This window comes from Vipera berus (genome assembly GCF_964194415.1).
Source record: "Vipera berus genome assembly, chromosome: 7".
Classification (NCBI taxonomy): domain Eukaryota; kingdom Metazoa; phylum Chordata; class Lepidosauria; order Squamata; family Viperidae; genus Vipera; species Vipera berus.
The window spans coordinates 596703-611566 of record NC_138209.1 but is presented as its reverse complement, the minus strand read 5'-3'; the positions used below and the strand labels follow the sequence as shown (position 1 = coordinate 611566).

General features: G+C 54.8%; 1 protein-coding gene across 1 annotated transcript in view; it reads right to left on the bottom strand.

Moving 5' to 3' along the window:
• Positions 1-14864, bottom strand: part of EXOC6B (exocyst complex component 6B) — a 150346-nt gene that overhangs the window by 80146 nt on the left and 55336 nt on the right. Inside the window, exons 7-8 of the mRNA XM_081332759.1 lie at positions 4738-4911; positions 4062-4130 (exon numbers count right to left, since the gene is read on the bottom strand). Coding sequence (XP_081188885.1) covers positions 4062-4130; positions 4738-4911 — 243 coding nt within the window. The remainder of the gene's footprint in view (positions 1-4061; positions 4131-4737; positions 4912-14864) is intronic.

Sequence of the window (14864 nt, the reverse complement as noted above, 5' to 3'; positions counted from 1 at the left end):
GCTGGGGTGAAAGGCACGGTAAGAAAATGGCGGATGCCCTTACGCTTTACCCAGTCCTGGAATTTTCGGGACATGAACTCAGCCCCGCGGTCGCTCTGCAGTTGTGCGATCTTGGTTTTATACTGGGTCTCTACAAAGTTGTAGAGTGATTTTATGGCGTCAAAGGCTTCAGATTTTTCTGTGAGGATATACACGTGGCCGTACCGTGAAAAATCATCAACTGCAGTGAGAAAATACTGACTTTTCCCTAGGGATGGTGTGAAAGGCCCGACCAAATCAACATGTACTAGTTGGTACGGGTATTGGGTCTTACGCAGTGACGTTTTTGGAATAGGCACAGCCTTCCTCTTTGACCTCTTACAGATTGCACAGTCCAGGAATACCTCATAATCTTTGATCTGGACTCCCTCAGCAAACTCTCCCATCTTTTTAACCACAGGGAAGCTTGCATGACCTAATCTTCGGTGCAAAATATGGGCACACTTATCGTGCAATGGCTTCCCCACTGACACCCTCTTGGCATTGGTTGCCTTGAGCGGTGCTTCAGGTGACAGCTGAGGTTCGGATTTCTTATCCACACTGCCTTGCTGTGGGGGCTTGGAGGCAACCGCTGGTTAAGCAGCCTTGGGGTTGGTTGTGGGGAAAAATATGGCAAATCATTTATGATGTCAATATTTCCGATGACCCTCTGGTCCCGGGTGACATGACCTCCCCCTTTGCGAAATAAAACTTCCACCCCGTCTTCGTCACATAACTTGATAATGCTCAATAGGTTGTTGGCAATGGAAGGGGCGTGTAAAACACCTTCAACTTTTCCAAGCCCGGGTACAGAAACCGTGCCCTCCCCAATAACTAAAGCTTTATCACCATTTGCGACTTTGACAGATGAGTTAATTTTCTTTAACCTTTTAAACCCTTGACTCATATTGGTAATGTGAGAAGAAGCTCCAGAGTCCAGTAACCATAAGTCAGTGGAGCTATCAGCTCTTGTGGTGGGGGCACAGGTAGACACAAAATTGTTAGTACTTTTGGCCCCGCCACGGCCCCTTCCTTGTCCCTTGCCCCTACCTTGATTGGGACCACGCTTGGGGCCTTGTTGAAAATGGGGGCAGTCCTTCTTGAGGTGCCCCTCAGAGCCACAGGTGAAACACTTGAGTAGAGCATTAACCTGCTCTGAGTTGCGGTGTCGTCTGCTGGCTGGCTGGCAGGTGACTCTGTTGTATTCTCCCGTATCTCTACGTCTGCTATCTTCGTCAATGAGTCTGCCCTCGAGAATAGGACAGAGGCATGGGTTCATCCCTGCCCCCTTCCAGGGAAATAATAAAATTGTTCCAACTTTTGTCCAGGGAAGCCACGATAACTGCGACCAAGTTCTCTTCAGGTATTCGGTAATTTTTGGACATTAGTTGCGCCCTGAGGGATTTTAATTTTCCGAGATGTTCTGCCATGCTGGCCCCAAACCTGAGTCTTGTGTTGTAAAACTCAGTTGTGAGTCTGGTGAGGGAACCCATGCTCTTGCTGTTGAATAAATTGTATAATAACCGCCAAATTGCGCAAGCTGTGAGTCCATCTGGAATGCTTGGGAACAAGTTATCATCCATAGAACCCATCAGAGTAGAAAAAGCCTGTCTATGGAGCCACTCTTCTCGTGAGCTCCACGGGAAAGGTGGGGGGTTCAGTACCATTTCAAGAGTCCCATCCTTTAATAGACATACCTGCAAATTTCTATTCCAACTGTGGTAGTTCTCCCCCCCAATTTTCAGTTTTTCAAAGTTAAGAGGCAACGTGGACGCAGGGAGAAACGTTTTGTCCAGTTCCTGTAGCATTTGAGAGGTTTGCATTGGAAAAAAAGGTAAAGGTACCCCTCTAGTGGGCGTTGGCGGTATTTTTCTCTGATTTTCAGATAGCCCCCCTTCAGGGTTAAAAAGCCCGTACTGGGCATGTCCGGAAAACATGTGATCAGGGGGTGGGCGTTGCCCAAGATTGCCGGCCGGCACTTGGTTTTGAAAAAGCTCTGGAAAACCTTCCTGGAGCCCCCCCGGCCCTGGATTGCCTTGAGAAGCCCATCGCTGGTCCTGAAAACCTTGGGGATGGCTAAAGCCGATGCTGGAGGAGGGGGCCAACCCCCCCCCGAAGGCCAAGTAAGGAGAGCGCCTGGGCGGGGGCGAAAGGAAGACTGGGGGCCCCGGAGAGAGGGTCGGGGGCCTTGGAGGGTAATGAGCAGTCTTATTGCCATCATAGGTCACGAGGGTTTCTGCTGGAGAGAGCCCAGGAGTTTGCATGTTGCTACGGCTGGATGCCAGGGGTTGCTGGGCCTCCAGACTTAGTTGAGGCCTTTCTTTGTTAGAAAATGTGGGCGCACAGGGGGCTGCCATCTTGCTTCCTGTGCCGGGTCATGCGGTCTCCCTGGGCGCAGCCATCTTGTTTCCTGTTGCCCCAGGAAGCTGAAGGTCACAGTTAGGCAGGGGATTTCGCGCCGAAAGCCCTGGGGTCCCGGGGTTACTCAGGGTGGCAGGCGCCATATTGAGGGGCCTCGTGGTGGCTGAGGGGGGGCTTACCCGGCATCCACAGTCCTTCTGCACTGATGTCCTTCGTGGAGAGGCTTGTGGGGTCTCCTGTACTTCAAGGAGTTTTAGAAGCAGTTCCTTGCATTCCGGTGTAGACATTTGATCCACGCGTTGCTTGCATTGGGCCCGGAGCACTTCTGCTGCATCTTGACAGTCTTGGGCGGACTGTAAAACTTCCAAGCTTCCCTCTGTGGCGTGCAGAAGGAAGCCATCTGGGCTCTCACCTGGAGCGGAGCTTGCTTCAGGGGCTAGAGCTGTTGATTTTGATTGAAGACTCCTGGTCACAATCTGGGATCTCCGGCCATCCATTTCAGTTTCAAATCTAGGCATTAGCTGCAGGCTTGGAAGCGTTCCCTTTAACCATCCTCTGCTACCAACTTGTAAAGCAGCTTTCACAAGAGATCGATGGGACGTTAAGGTGCTTCCAAGTAAAATAGGCAGAATGCAGAAATGCAGTCATTATGAAGCTTTATTCATCGACAGGTTATATAAAAAGAGCTATATGGCATGGAAGCATCCATGCTTGTATGATAGAGAATGCATGCAAGTGAGAAGATAGAAAAGAGAAGCAGAACTAGAACAAAGAGGCAGCCCCTGGGCAGAGGTATTTATGGGGGGTCTCGGCCCCTCCCTAGCCATAAAACTCTCTTGCCAATGAGGCTGCTGCAGGGAAGCAAAGAAGCCTCTTTGCTTCATCTGATGACCTATTTGGGGAACTGCCATGGCTGGCACAAAACACGTAACAGATAAGGACACACACACACACACGGGGGGAGCAGGTCGCACAAGAGTGGCAATAAGATGAGACAACCGACCAACGTGAGGAGGCTTTCCAGAAAGGCAGCCCAGCCATTGCCACAGCCCCTGCGATGGAGCTTGAAAGAAATCAGAATATTTCCGAGGAGCCTCTTTTCCTGATCCACGCTGTCTTTGCACTGCTGCCCTCCTGCCTGGGTCTGCAGCCTGCAGGGGATGCCCATCGCTGAGCGCTGAAGCTTGGCTGCCTCCCGGCTGCCCAACCGCTTCTGGCCTTTGCCCCCATCCACCGGCCAGGCCCTGGACTTTTGCCCAACGCAGTCTGTCCACCTGCTCCTCCGCCTCACCACCTCCACAAACTGTAGCAGCTTGCTAACAATCGCACTGACACACAATCCTTGTCTACGTGTCTGTGGAGACTCTCAGCCCTCCAGTTCCTGGTTGTCCCAAAGGCGCTTTTTTTCAAGAGGCGACTGGACTTTCTTTGTTTTGCCCTGAAGACGTTTCGCTTCTCATCCAGGAAGCTTCTTCGCTGAAGAAGACCTGAAGAAGAATTGAAGAAGCTTCTTGGACGAGAGGCAAAATGTTTTCAAGGAAAAAAACCCACGGAAGTCCAGTTGCCTTTCGGAAACGCACCTCTGGGGAAAACCTTGTCCACATTCTTCTTTCTTAGAGACGTTACAGGGAAGAACCATGGTTAAACGATGCGACCGTGGAAACGAAGGGGCAGCCACTTACCAACACGGAGTAGATATGGAAGCAGCGGTAGACGGGGGAGAAATCCACCAAATTCTGAGCACCAGGCACCTGGGGTGACATATAAGAGGGACAGCTGTCAGTCAAAGCGGGGAGGGAACATAGAGGCTGCCTTGGGAGGAGGATCAAAGGGAAGGGAGCAGCCGGAACTAAAGAAACAACCAGGGTAAACGAGAGAGTTTTGAAGGGCCAGATCTCACTGGATCCACCCTGGAAAGAAGGGAGCTTCTGGGAGGCCCCACTCTCAACCCTACCCCCACCCCAGCTGGGAGGTGCCCCCTTCTCAGATCTCCCTGCCCCCTTGTCCAAGCTCTGATTCAGAGAGAAAGTCTGGCAGACTGGAGGGAATCTGAGGTTTGTGAGTTCAATCTGACACCAACTGCACGATGGCAATGGAGACTCTCCCTCATCCAGGCCGTGGTTCTTTTCAAAAGGCAACTGGAGTTTTTCCCTTGGAAGAGCCTCCCGCTTCTCTATGAGAGCTAAAGAAGCTTCTTGGGTGAGAAGCGAATCGTTTTCAAGGGGGGGGGGAAGCAACAACAACAAGGAAATCTGGTTGCCTTTTGGAAAAAAACACCACTGGGCTCAACTGCGCAAGTATATCTTTTTACGACTGGCCGGCCGGCCGAGCCAATCCCCCCACCGCTCACGGACTTGCCTCTTCCTCCTCGTCCTCCTCTTCCACATCCAGGATCCCGGAATCCTGCTCGGAGATCGGAGTGGGGCTCTTGACCTCCAGCCCGGAGTTTGCGCCAGCCTCTCTCCTGCTCCTTCGGACCCCAGCTCTCAGGGGCTGCCCCACCAGGCCCTCCAGGTCCCTCTGCTGCTGGGCCTAGGACACAACCGGACGGGAAGCTCAGGCCGGGCGCCGCCGTGCCCGTCACACGGGGGAAGCTCGTCGTTGTTTCCTGCCCTTTGGAACCGTACCTCGGAAGCCGCCCCCCCCCGGTCCGAGGGATCCCCAGGGGCCCCATCACTGCATCCGGTCAAAGGGCCCAGAGTTACTTTGCCTCTGCCCGTTCCAGCCGTCCACATCTGGGCTCCAGAGGGGCCCGACAGCCCTCCAGCGGCACCATGCCAAGCCTGAATTGTGCACGGCAGATGGACACCAGCTGCTGCTGACCACTTTCCGCCAAGACGGCCAGACCAGGGCAAGCCAGGCGGAGGAGGAGGACCGGACCCCTCCCTCCCCCGATTGACCACCCAGTGAAACATTTTGCTCTCTGAGAAACATGAGGGGGCAGGAGGGGGCGGTGGCAATGCCACAACCGGGCAACAGCCCATGAAATCCAAAATGAAGACGGGGTGTGTGTGGGTGTACTTGGGCCCATTTGCAGAACAGATCCATTTTGCCATTCTGGAGAGTTCCTTGCAGGGCACCAAGGGAAACCTGCAAAAAGCAAAGCGGATCTGGATCCAGAAGACTAGATGCGAATCAAGCTGCGGTCTGAGCAACGGGCAAAAAGGACTCTGGGGAAGCACTGCGTGGAACACCCCAGACACTGCGGCCTCCACGCCAGTGTGAAAGCGCCCTCGGTCGGTGCTGGGGAGGACAGTGTCAGGCGCAAGGACTCAGGTTTGGCTCACGGAGAGCATGTCAGAGTCAGACGAACGCGGCGGGAAGGGATTGCTTGAGAAGTGCGCGTAAAACAAGGCGGGAAAGACTGGAGAAGGGATGAGGGAAGCAGGAAGGCCGAAACAAACGACCACCACGAAAGGAGAACTTTGATCTGGTCAGATAAAGAGAATTAAGCCACATGGAAATTAGGGAAGGCTGAGGAAATGGTGGTGGAACAGGACACAGGAGATCCTGGAAGTGGGTGAAGGTCCGCTTGAAGGGCAAGGAGGAGCTCTCAAGAGGCGGACAAAGAGGGCGGGAGCCAGGAGGGTTGGCAACGAAAGAGAGCTAAGGAGACATGGTGAACATGGCTCACACAAACTAGGTTTGGCTTGGTTTCTGTCAGGCCAAGAAACTGGGAACCACGGCGGCTCAAAGGAGCGCACGTGTCATCCACGCTGACTCTTTCCAAGAGAATCTGAACTACTAACGGTCAAGGCAAGTCGGCAGCAGAGAAAGGTCGGCAGAATTCAAGGAGGGCTGGATCTGGGTCTCTTGTGGGCACGAAGGGACTCCAGACTGATGACCCGCTTGGCCCCTCCCTCCCTCCCTCGGCCTCAGCTCCTACTAGAGTTTTCTTTTTAAAAATATCATAATTTACCTCACAATTTCTTCTTCCACCAGGGAATAATGTGAGGAATAGACAGATATCGTTGGACTTTTACAAGAAAGCAAACCAAAGGAAAATGTCTCGGACTATGCTCTCTCCCCAAAAAAGCAGGCAGACAGGAGGCATGTTCAAACGTCCAACTCCTTTCGGAGTTGACCCGTTCTTCCCTTCCTGCCCTGCTGTCCATCTGCTTCCCAATGCAGCCAAGAAGAGTCTTCTGGATCCTTCCATCAGCCCCTCGCCTCCCAAGGAATGTCACCAGATGGAGGTAGATCCATTGTGTGGGTCTACAACAGGGGTCTTCGAACTTGGCCCTCTGATGACTTCTGGACTTCAACTCCCAGAATTCCTCAGCCAGGCACGCTTGCTGAGGAATTCTGGGAGTTGAAGTCCACAAGTCATCAAAGGGCCAAGTTTGAAGACCCGTGGTCTACAACAACGCACCACAGCCAACCTGCTGTGGCCAGCTCACTGTGGGACAACTTGCCGTAGGAGAAGAGTTACACTAATATCAAAGAAACGGTGGAATAGAATCATTAAAGAAAGAATGCCAAAGGAGGGACAAAATGCAATGCAAATGACAAAAATTAAAACAATGTTAATTATTTTAGATAATTAAATTGAATTGTTGAATTGACCCACAGTGAGTTGTCCCAATCCGCCATTGTGCACTTTTGACCTTTTGGGGCTGAGGAGAGAGAGAGGAAGGCCAGCAGGAGAAGGAAAATGGAGGCCGCCTGAACCAGCCTTAAACTAAGGCAAGAAAGAGAGACGGTCAGTGGACAGGCCCTCTCTACATCCAGGGTCTCCAACCTTGGCTACTTTTAAAACCTGTGGACTTCAACTCCCAGAATTCCCCAGCCAGTTGGGAGTTGAAGGCCACAAGTCTCTTAAAGTGGCCAGGGTTAGGGTTTGTAGAGAAGTCAAAGGTTCTTCTTCCGTCCCATTCAATCCGGAAGGATTCCCCACCCCCGTCTCTCTTCAGGAGGAAGCCCTCTGTGCTCTGGTGACGGGCCTGCCATAAAGGAAGAAAAACGACCTGCTGGGGGTTTCCGGCACTGGCACTTGCGTTCTGTTTCCCATAAAGGCCTCGTGTCCACCCCCCAAACACACACACACACACACACACACGGAGGGGCCCGGCCCGCCTGGAAGGCACATCAAAGGGCCGGGATGCTCCGTCAGACATTTGAGCAACCTGGAGAGGAGAGGGAGGAGGCCGCCTCCCCCAAAACGTTACCTTTCGCTTTACATGAAAGCCAGGCAAGCCGGGCCGTTACTGCAGGGCACCTGGCTGGCCCCAAGCCATCAATCCCGGCTCCCGCCCCCTTTGCCCTCCCCTCAAGCAGAAGAGGGAGAGGGCGGCTCTCGGCAACAAGGTGGCTTGGCCACGTACTCCCTGCTCTCCCCTCCCAGACTAGCTCGGGGTCAAGCCCACTTTGGAGAAGGAAGCCCCCCCACCCCCACCCCCACCCCCACCCGGTCCAACTTCTCCCGGGCAAGCCAGGCCCCGCAGATGGAGGCTCAGACGTGGGGCTGGCGGCTGTGCTGGGGTTTTTCTCTGGGTCTGGGACCTTCCCGGGGTGTGTGTGTGTGTCCTGGCTGGGTGTTTTGTGCAGCAGCCCTAGGACAGCAGCTGCCGGACCTTGTTCACCTGGGCGATGGCCGGCCTGGTCTGGGACTCTCCCGTTGTCTCGTCCAGGATGATGGATCTGGGGATACCTCCGGTCTGGCTCCTCAGCTGAGACCTGCCTGGCTTGGGTGACCCTTCTGCTACCCGCCAGTCCTCCACTTAGGACCACAGTTGAGCCCAACGTTTCTCTTGGGAAGCGAGACGTTCCTCAAGTGAGTTCTGCCCTATTTTACGACCTTTCTTGCCACCGCTGTTAATGCGAACCACTGCAGTTGTTAAGTTAGTAACACGGTTGTTAAGATTGGGCGGGCGCTCATCCCTCCGGCGGACACTGCTAGCTGCCGGGCTCCAGGTCGGCCTCCGGCTTCGCCAGCCCCTTCCCCTCCACCTCTGCCCAGAAGAAGGGGGGAGGGCCAGGCGGGCTCACCGGCCTCGGGGTGCTGAGGGTGAGCCAACGCGGGGGGGGGGGGGCTTCCCCCCTCCAGGGCGATCCCACCGGCCTTGCGGAGGAGGCCCTGAGCACGGGCAGCTAATGGGCTCCTTCCTGAATGGGAGCCGGGAGAGAAAAGCTGAGCAGCCGGCAAAGCGGAGGATTTATTGGGCGGGAGCCCCTCCCCGCGTGGGTGGCTTCCATTAGCTCCTGAGGCTCCCCCCCCTGCCGCCGCCAGAGTTGTTTTATGGGCCCCCCTAATGGGCTGAGACACAGGAGGCTAAAAGAGGGTCTCCCTTAAAACAACATCACGGGGAGGGGAGGGAGGGAGCCTGACGGGGAATGACAGGCAGGCTGGGCCCCTGCCAGAGGCACACTCCAAAGCCATAAAATCCCCCCCCCAAATCAGATAAGAGGGGTCCGATTACTGCAAGGTGTAAACTCAACATACTGACACAGCTTCTGGCTGAAGGCTTAAGTAAACAAAGAGGGGGGGGGGAGGGAATCGGCCGCTTGCCACGAAGAGGGAGGAAAAGGCCGCCTGGTCCTTCCCCAAGCCCTTCCAAGGCACCCGACGCCGGCAACTGCAGGCCGTCCTCGACTTACGATGGTTCACTTAGTGACCGCTCAAAGTTGCAACGGCACTGGAAAAAAAGTGACTTGTGACCGTTTTTCACACTTACGACCATTACAGCATCCCCATGTTCACACGACTGACGTTCGAACGCTCGGCAGCTGGGTCCCACTTACAACCGGGGTGGGGGGGTGTCACGTGATCCCCTTGTGCGACCTTCTGATAGGCAAAGTCAGTGGGAAAGGCAAGTTCACTTAACGACCGTGTTACCAATTTAATAACCGCAGTGATCCACTTAACAACAGTGGCAAGAAAAGCTGAAATGCAGATGCAGCAGGGATGCCAGACTCGCACATGAACACTGGTGGAGAGGAGGAGGAGGAGGAGGAGGAGGAGGAGGAGGATCAGCTTCTGCAGGTAACACCTTGCACCCTTTCCTAGAGGGCAGCAACCCGGCTTCACACTTGGGGCTGCTGCTTCCCCCAAGTCATTGCACTGCGCAGCTGCAGCCGGACCCCAGCCGAAGGGCGTCTGTCTCTCTCTCAGGCCCTGCGCCATTCCACAGCTGCTGGCCACGACGGAGCTCTGGGTGGCACTTAAGATCCTGCGTGGCTTCCAGGATCCCCTGGGATCCTCCCTCACACTTGCTCCCCAAGGCAGCACCTCTGCAGTCCTCCTCTTGAATGGACTTCACATCAACAAAAAAGCGGGATTATTTATTTCACTTGACCGGTGATGCCGAGAGGGGTCTCAAGGCTGCTGGTTAATCTGAGATGTTTCATCTCTTTGGCGTGTTGACTTTTGATCTGTTTTTAATAGATATTCTTTGTTTCCTGTGGCGTAGCAAAATGCAGCCTGGTGCGTGAAATTCACAGAACCGACATATAAAATGGGTATCGAAATATAAAACGCCAGAGCAGTGAATTATTTTAAAAACACACAGTAGGAGTGATGAATCAAATGATGAATAAAACTAAAATATGTATGAGCGGTTATCGGAGTGACCAAACCATGGCCACATACCGAGACCGTTTAGGCCAGGGGTAGGCAGCCTTGGCTCTTTTATGACTCGTGGACTCCCAGAATTCCTGAGCCAGCCACGCTGAGGGGAAAAGGAGAGGTTTCCAAGCTCAGCCATGCTGGCTCAGGAATTCCGGGAGTTGAAGTGCACCAGTCATGTAGGGGCCAAACTTTCCCCCATGCTGGCTCAGGAATTCTGGGAATTGAAGTCCACCCGTCATAAAAGAGGTTGCCCACCAAGGTTGCCCACCCCTGGTTCAGGCACTGGGCATTTTTAACAGCTGCAGGCCCGGAAAGGCCGTGGGGGCCACTTGCATGAGCCAAGCAATCCACAATTGGTGGGTTGAAGAGTAAAACAAGGAAGGTGTAAACCGGTAGGAAACAACGCAAAAGTGACGCAAAGACCGCTTGGTCTCTGCCAGACGCCGTGCGCTGGTGGGCCCCGAGGGTGGGCAATTTGAGGGGTCCACGGGGCTCCCCGAGCGCGGCTGTTTTCCTGCAGACATTTCATTACCCAAACCAGGCAGCAACATCCATGCTAGGGACGAATGAGTGAAACCTCTGCAAGGAAACTGCCCGGCTCAGAGAGCCCCGGGGAGCCCTCATTTCAACCCTCAGCTACAAATATTCTCCTTTATTAGTGTGGCATTTTTTAAAATTCAGATTGTTTTAATTAGTAGGAATTCCCACAGCTTCCCGGCAGGTCCTGATCAAATCCGCCCCGCGTTCTTTGGCAGAGCTGCCGGGGGAGGCAGGGGCCACGAACCGGGTCTGTGGCAGGAGAGAAGCAGGGGCTCAGGAAAGTGGGGTCCCCTCCCCTCGGAGAACTGTGCAAAGCGAGCCGGAACAAGCCCAGGCCGGGCAGGGGAGGCTGCTCTTCGGCTCCTGCAAGGAGGCAGCAGGAGCCCCCAGTCAGACACGCACCCCAGCCTCAAGGGGCTCCGGATCTGGGGCCAGGACCCCCCTAGGAGGAGGCGGATTGTAGGGGAAGAAGCTGCATACAAATCCTCTCCAGCTGCTGGGCTCTGCTTGGGGATGTGGAGCCGAGAGTTTGCGCCCTGGGCTGGGACAAAGTCCCGACTGTTTGCACCGGGCCCTGGGCTGCCTTCCCCAAGTTTGTAGACCGGGTGGCCCTTGTTTGTTTGTTTAAGAATAAGAGAGTAAGAGAGTCGGAAGGGACTTCCACCTTCAGGAAGAAGGCAAGAGGTGCCTTTGAATCTCGGGAGGGAAAGGAAAAGGGGGCCAAACCACTGAACATCCGCCATGCCACGTTTTGGGAAGGTCATCTAGAACAGGGGCCAGGTTGGAAGACCCCTGTTCTAGACGAAGTGGAGAAGGCTTCAAGCAACGGCCACCTTGCCCAGGTCATCCCAGCAAGGTCAGGGGCAGGCAAGGGGCCGAGAGAAGCCTCTAGAACTTCCATCCCTTGCCCTCCGTCGCCATTAGACCAGGATGGGAGGAGACCTTTGCTGTCCAGAAAGAACAGCAGAAAAAGATGGGAAAGGGAGAAATCCGGGATGGCCAAGCCAAAGCCCGGCTCTAAATCACATCAAGATGCGGTGGGGTAATTTGAAACAGGCTGTGAAGGCAAGAAGCTCCTCAAGCAGCGGAGGATAATTTGAAAAATCCTGCCAGGAGGACTGGGGGAAGAGACCCTGCCGGCCGATGTCGGAGACCGGGAGAGAAGACACAAGAAGCCCGACTTGAGGGGGCGACCAAGGAGGGGCTGGCTTCCCACCCCCCCCAGAGGAAAAGGCAAACGGAATCTCTTAGGTTACCCTTGAATAAAGGACGGCAAAGTCAATCGGGCGAGGGTCTTTTTTCCCTTCTGCGACATCGCCTTTATCTTTAGATACTGTCAGAACGGAGATCAAAGACGGATACGGCCACGTATGTTAAAAAGGGGGGGGAATCACATGAGGGAGTACTTACTTTTTTCATACAACTAGGTAAAGGTAAAGTTTCCCCCACACACGCGTGCTAGTCGTTTCCAACTCTAGGGGCCGGTGCTCATCTCCGTTTCAAAGCCAAAGAGCCAGCGCTTGTCCGAGGACGTCTCCATGGTCATGTGGCCGGCATGACTGAACGCCAAAAGCGCACGGAACGCTGTTACCTTCCCACCGTACTGGTCCCTATTTTTCTACTTGCATTTTTACGTGCTTTCGAACTGCTAGGTTGGCAGAAGCTGGGAGGAGTAACAGGCGCTCAGTCTGTTACGCGGCACTCGGGATTCGACCCGCCAAACTGCCGACCATCTAATCAATAAGCTCAGCGTCCTAGCCCACTGAGCCACTACCCAAACAATAATAACAAAAATACAGCTCTTGAGAATTCAGGACCCTCCCCCCATCCGCTCTTCCACCCAGAGGCCCCGCTTGGGCCCGGAGCCCTGCAGACCCTCCCCGAGTGTGGGCCAGGTGGGGCTCAGATACCCTCCTGCGAGGCCACTCGTGAGACGCTCAGGCCCTGCTGCCGGAGGCCCACCTCCCACTCCCAAAATGAAGCCCCCCGAGTTTCGCCCACGTGCACGAGGGGCAGCTGCCCACCCCCTCCGCCCCAGGGAAGCGCTTCCATAGGGGCAGCCGTTCCCGGTCAGGGGCCGCCCGGCCAGAGCAGGGATTCAGGGCCTTCGTGCACACACACACACACAGACACACTGGAGCTTCCAGAAGGAAAATAGGAAAGCACACAGGCCGTCCTCGGCGTACGACCAAGGTTGAGCCCAAGCTTTCTGTTGCAAAGTGAGACATTTGATAAGTGAATTTCGCCCCATTTTACGAACTTCCTTCCCACACTTGTTAAGTGAATCGTTGCAGTTGTTAAATTAGTAACAAGGTCACTAAATGAGTCTGGCTTCCCCCTTGACTTTGCTTGTCAGAAGGTCGCAAAAGGGGATCACGTGACACACACACCCCAGGACAGCGCGACCGTCATCAATAGGAGTCGGTGGCCCAGCCTCTGAATGTTGATCCCGTGATCATGGGGGGGGGAGGGGGGGAAGGAGGTTGCGACGGTCAATAGTGTGAAAAATGGTCGTCTCTTTTTTCAGTGCCGTTGTAAGTTCAAATGGTCGCTAAATGGCCTACTGCAACTCAAGGACCACCTGCACTCTCCTCACCTGGGGTATCTAATGCAGCCAGCAAGAGGCCTCCAATTTTATAATTAAAATATTTCAAAAGCCACATTTTCCTTCAGGGGCAACAAAGCTGACCCTGCCTTACCGAATCCTTCCTAGAATCCTAATTTCCCCGCTCAGCGTCTCTACGGCCCCCTGGCTCTCCAGAGCGGCCGTGGCAAACCTCTGTGGCCCTGCAGGTGGGACCGGGCTCCCATTCCGGCTACAGGCCCTCCTCCTGCCCGGATGCTCCTGGGAGCCCACCCCCTGTATCTGCACCTCCACGGGTCCCCAGGAGGGCAAAACCCCAGGGGGGGAGGAAGACCGGAGGTTCTGACACGCTGCCCCGAGGCAGAGAGGCCCTTAGTGGTTGCAACAATTCCTCCCTCCCAAGAGGAGACAGGGGGTGAACTACTAACTGTGTAGCTGCAAATATGATAGGCAAGGTCAAATTTCATAACCTGCACACCTCACAAGGTCATCAACTGCCCGAAAGGTGTTCCGGTCAAGAGTCCTGCCGCCTCCGAGGGCAAAAGCATCGCCAGTCTTTGCAAAGCAAAGAAGGCAGACAGAGAAAGAGCCTCTTCTTCCAGAAAGTGAAGTTTTCACAGGGTGGGCTGAAACCCCGGACCGGGCGTGGGTGGGCGAGGCCGGAGGCCGCCCAGGTCATTCCCTCTCAGCCTCACCTGCCCACAGGGTTGCTGGGGGGTGGGGTGGGGGTGGGGGTTAACGCAGGGAAGAAAAGGCCAGGGACAGCGCTGGAGCTCCTGGGAGTGGGCTAGACATGAGCAACTCCGTTGCAAGTTCCTTCCCCTCTCTGCTCCGTTTCACCGGCTCAAAGCCCGTTTCCCTGGCAGCCTCACCGCCTGGAAGGCAGCTTCTCCTTATCTCCTCTCTTGAGCCTCCTCCGGAGATCCTCCGAGGGCTCTCCCTGTGCAGGCACCATCAAACTGTGTGATCCTGTCAGCCCCTGCAACTGAAATAGGAATTTATGCCCCACCCACAAGCTATAAAGCCACACTTGGCTTCCCCTAAGTGCATTTCGGTTTCCAAAGGTCAGCTCTACAATATGAGGCGGCTTCTAAATACGATGGACGGATGGACGGAAGGACGAAAAGCAATAGATAGACAGATCTATCAAATAGGCTCCCAAACTTCACAGATTTCAAACTTGAGTCACCGACTGGCTCTGCAGAGAAAGTGGGAAGCAAAAGCCCCAGCAGAGTTTGGTCCTCCTCATTTACCTCTGCGAAGCTGGGAGGCATGGAAGCCATGCGCTTGCCCTGTGGCCCGCCACGGCTTCCGCCATAACAACAACAAGAGCCCCTTGAGTAGACGGCTGCTGTATAAATCCTGACGTAAGTCAATTAACTCGGCAGCTCCGTCCCGGCAGTCTCCACGTTTCCAGAGCCTCCTGCACCTGGATCAGCAAAAGGGCCTCAGGGGCAGCTCAGTCAAAGCCGCGCAGAGTCACGTTCCTTGCTCCTCGGTGCGTGCCAGTCGCACTTCTCGCGCCGGGGCCTGGCTCAGCTTCAGAGGCTGCTCTCGTGGGAACCGGCCCTGGGAAACAGGGGCTGAAGCGCCTGGGCCAGGTGCGAGAAATCCGGCCTCGTCTTCTCAAGGAGAAAATGGAGGCCAGACAAAGAGCCCTTGAGGGGGACAGGCGGGAGGAGCCCCCGAAAACAGCCACGCAGATCCAACCGGCAGGTGCCACCCTTAACTGCTGTCACCTTTTCCAATATTCTCTCCATTCTCTCCCACAGCTAGCCTTCCTGGCAGCTAGAA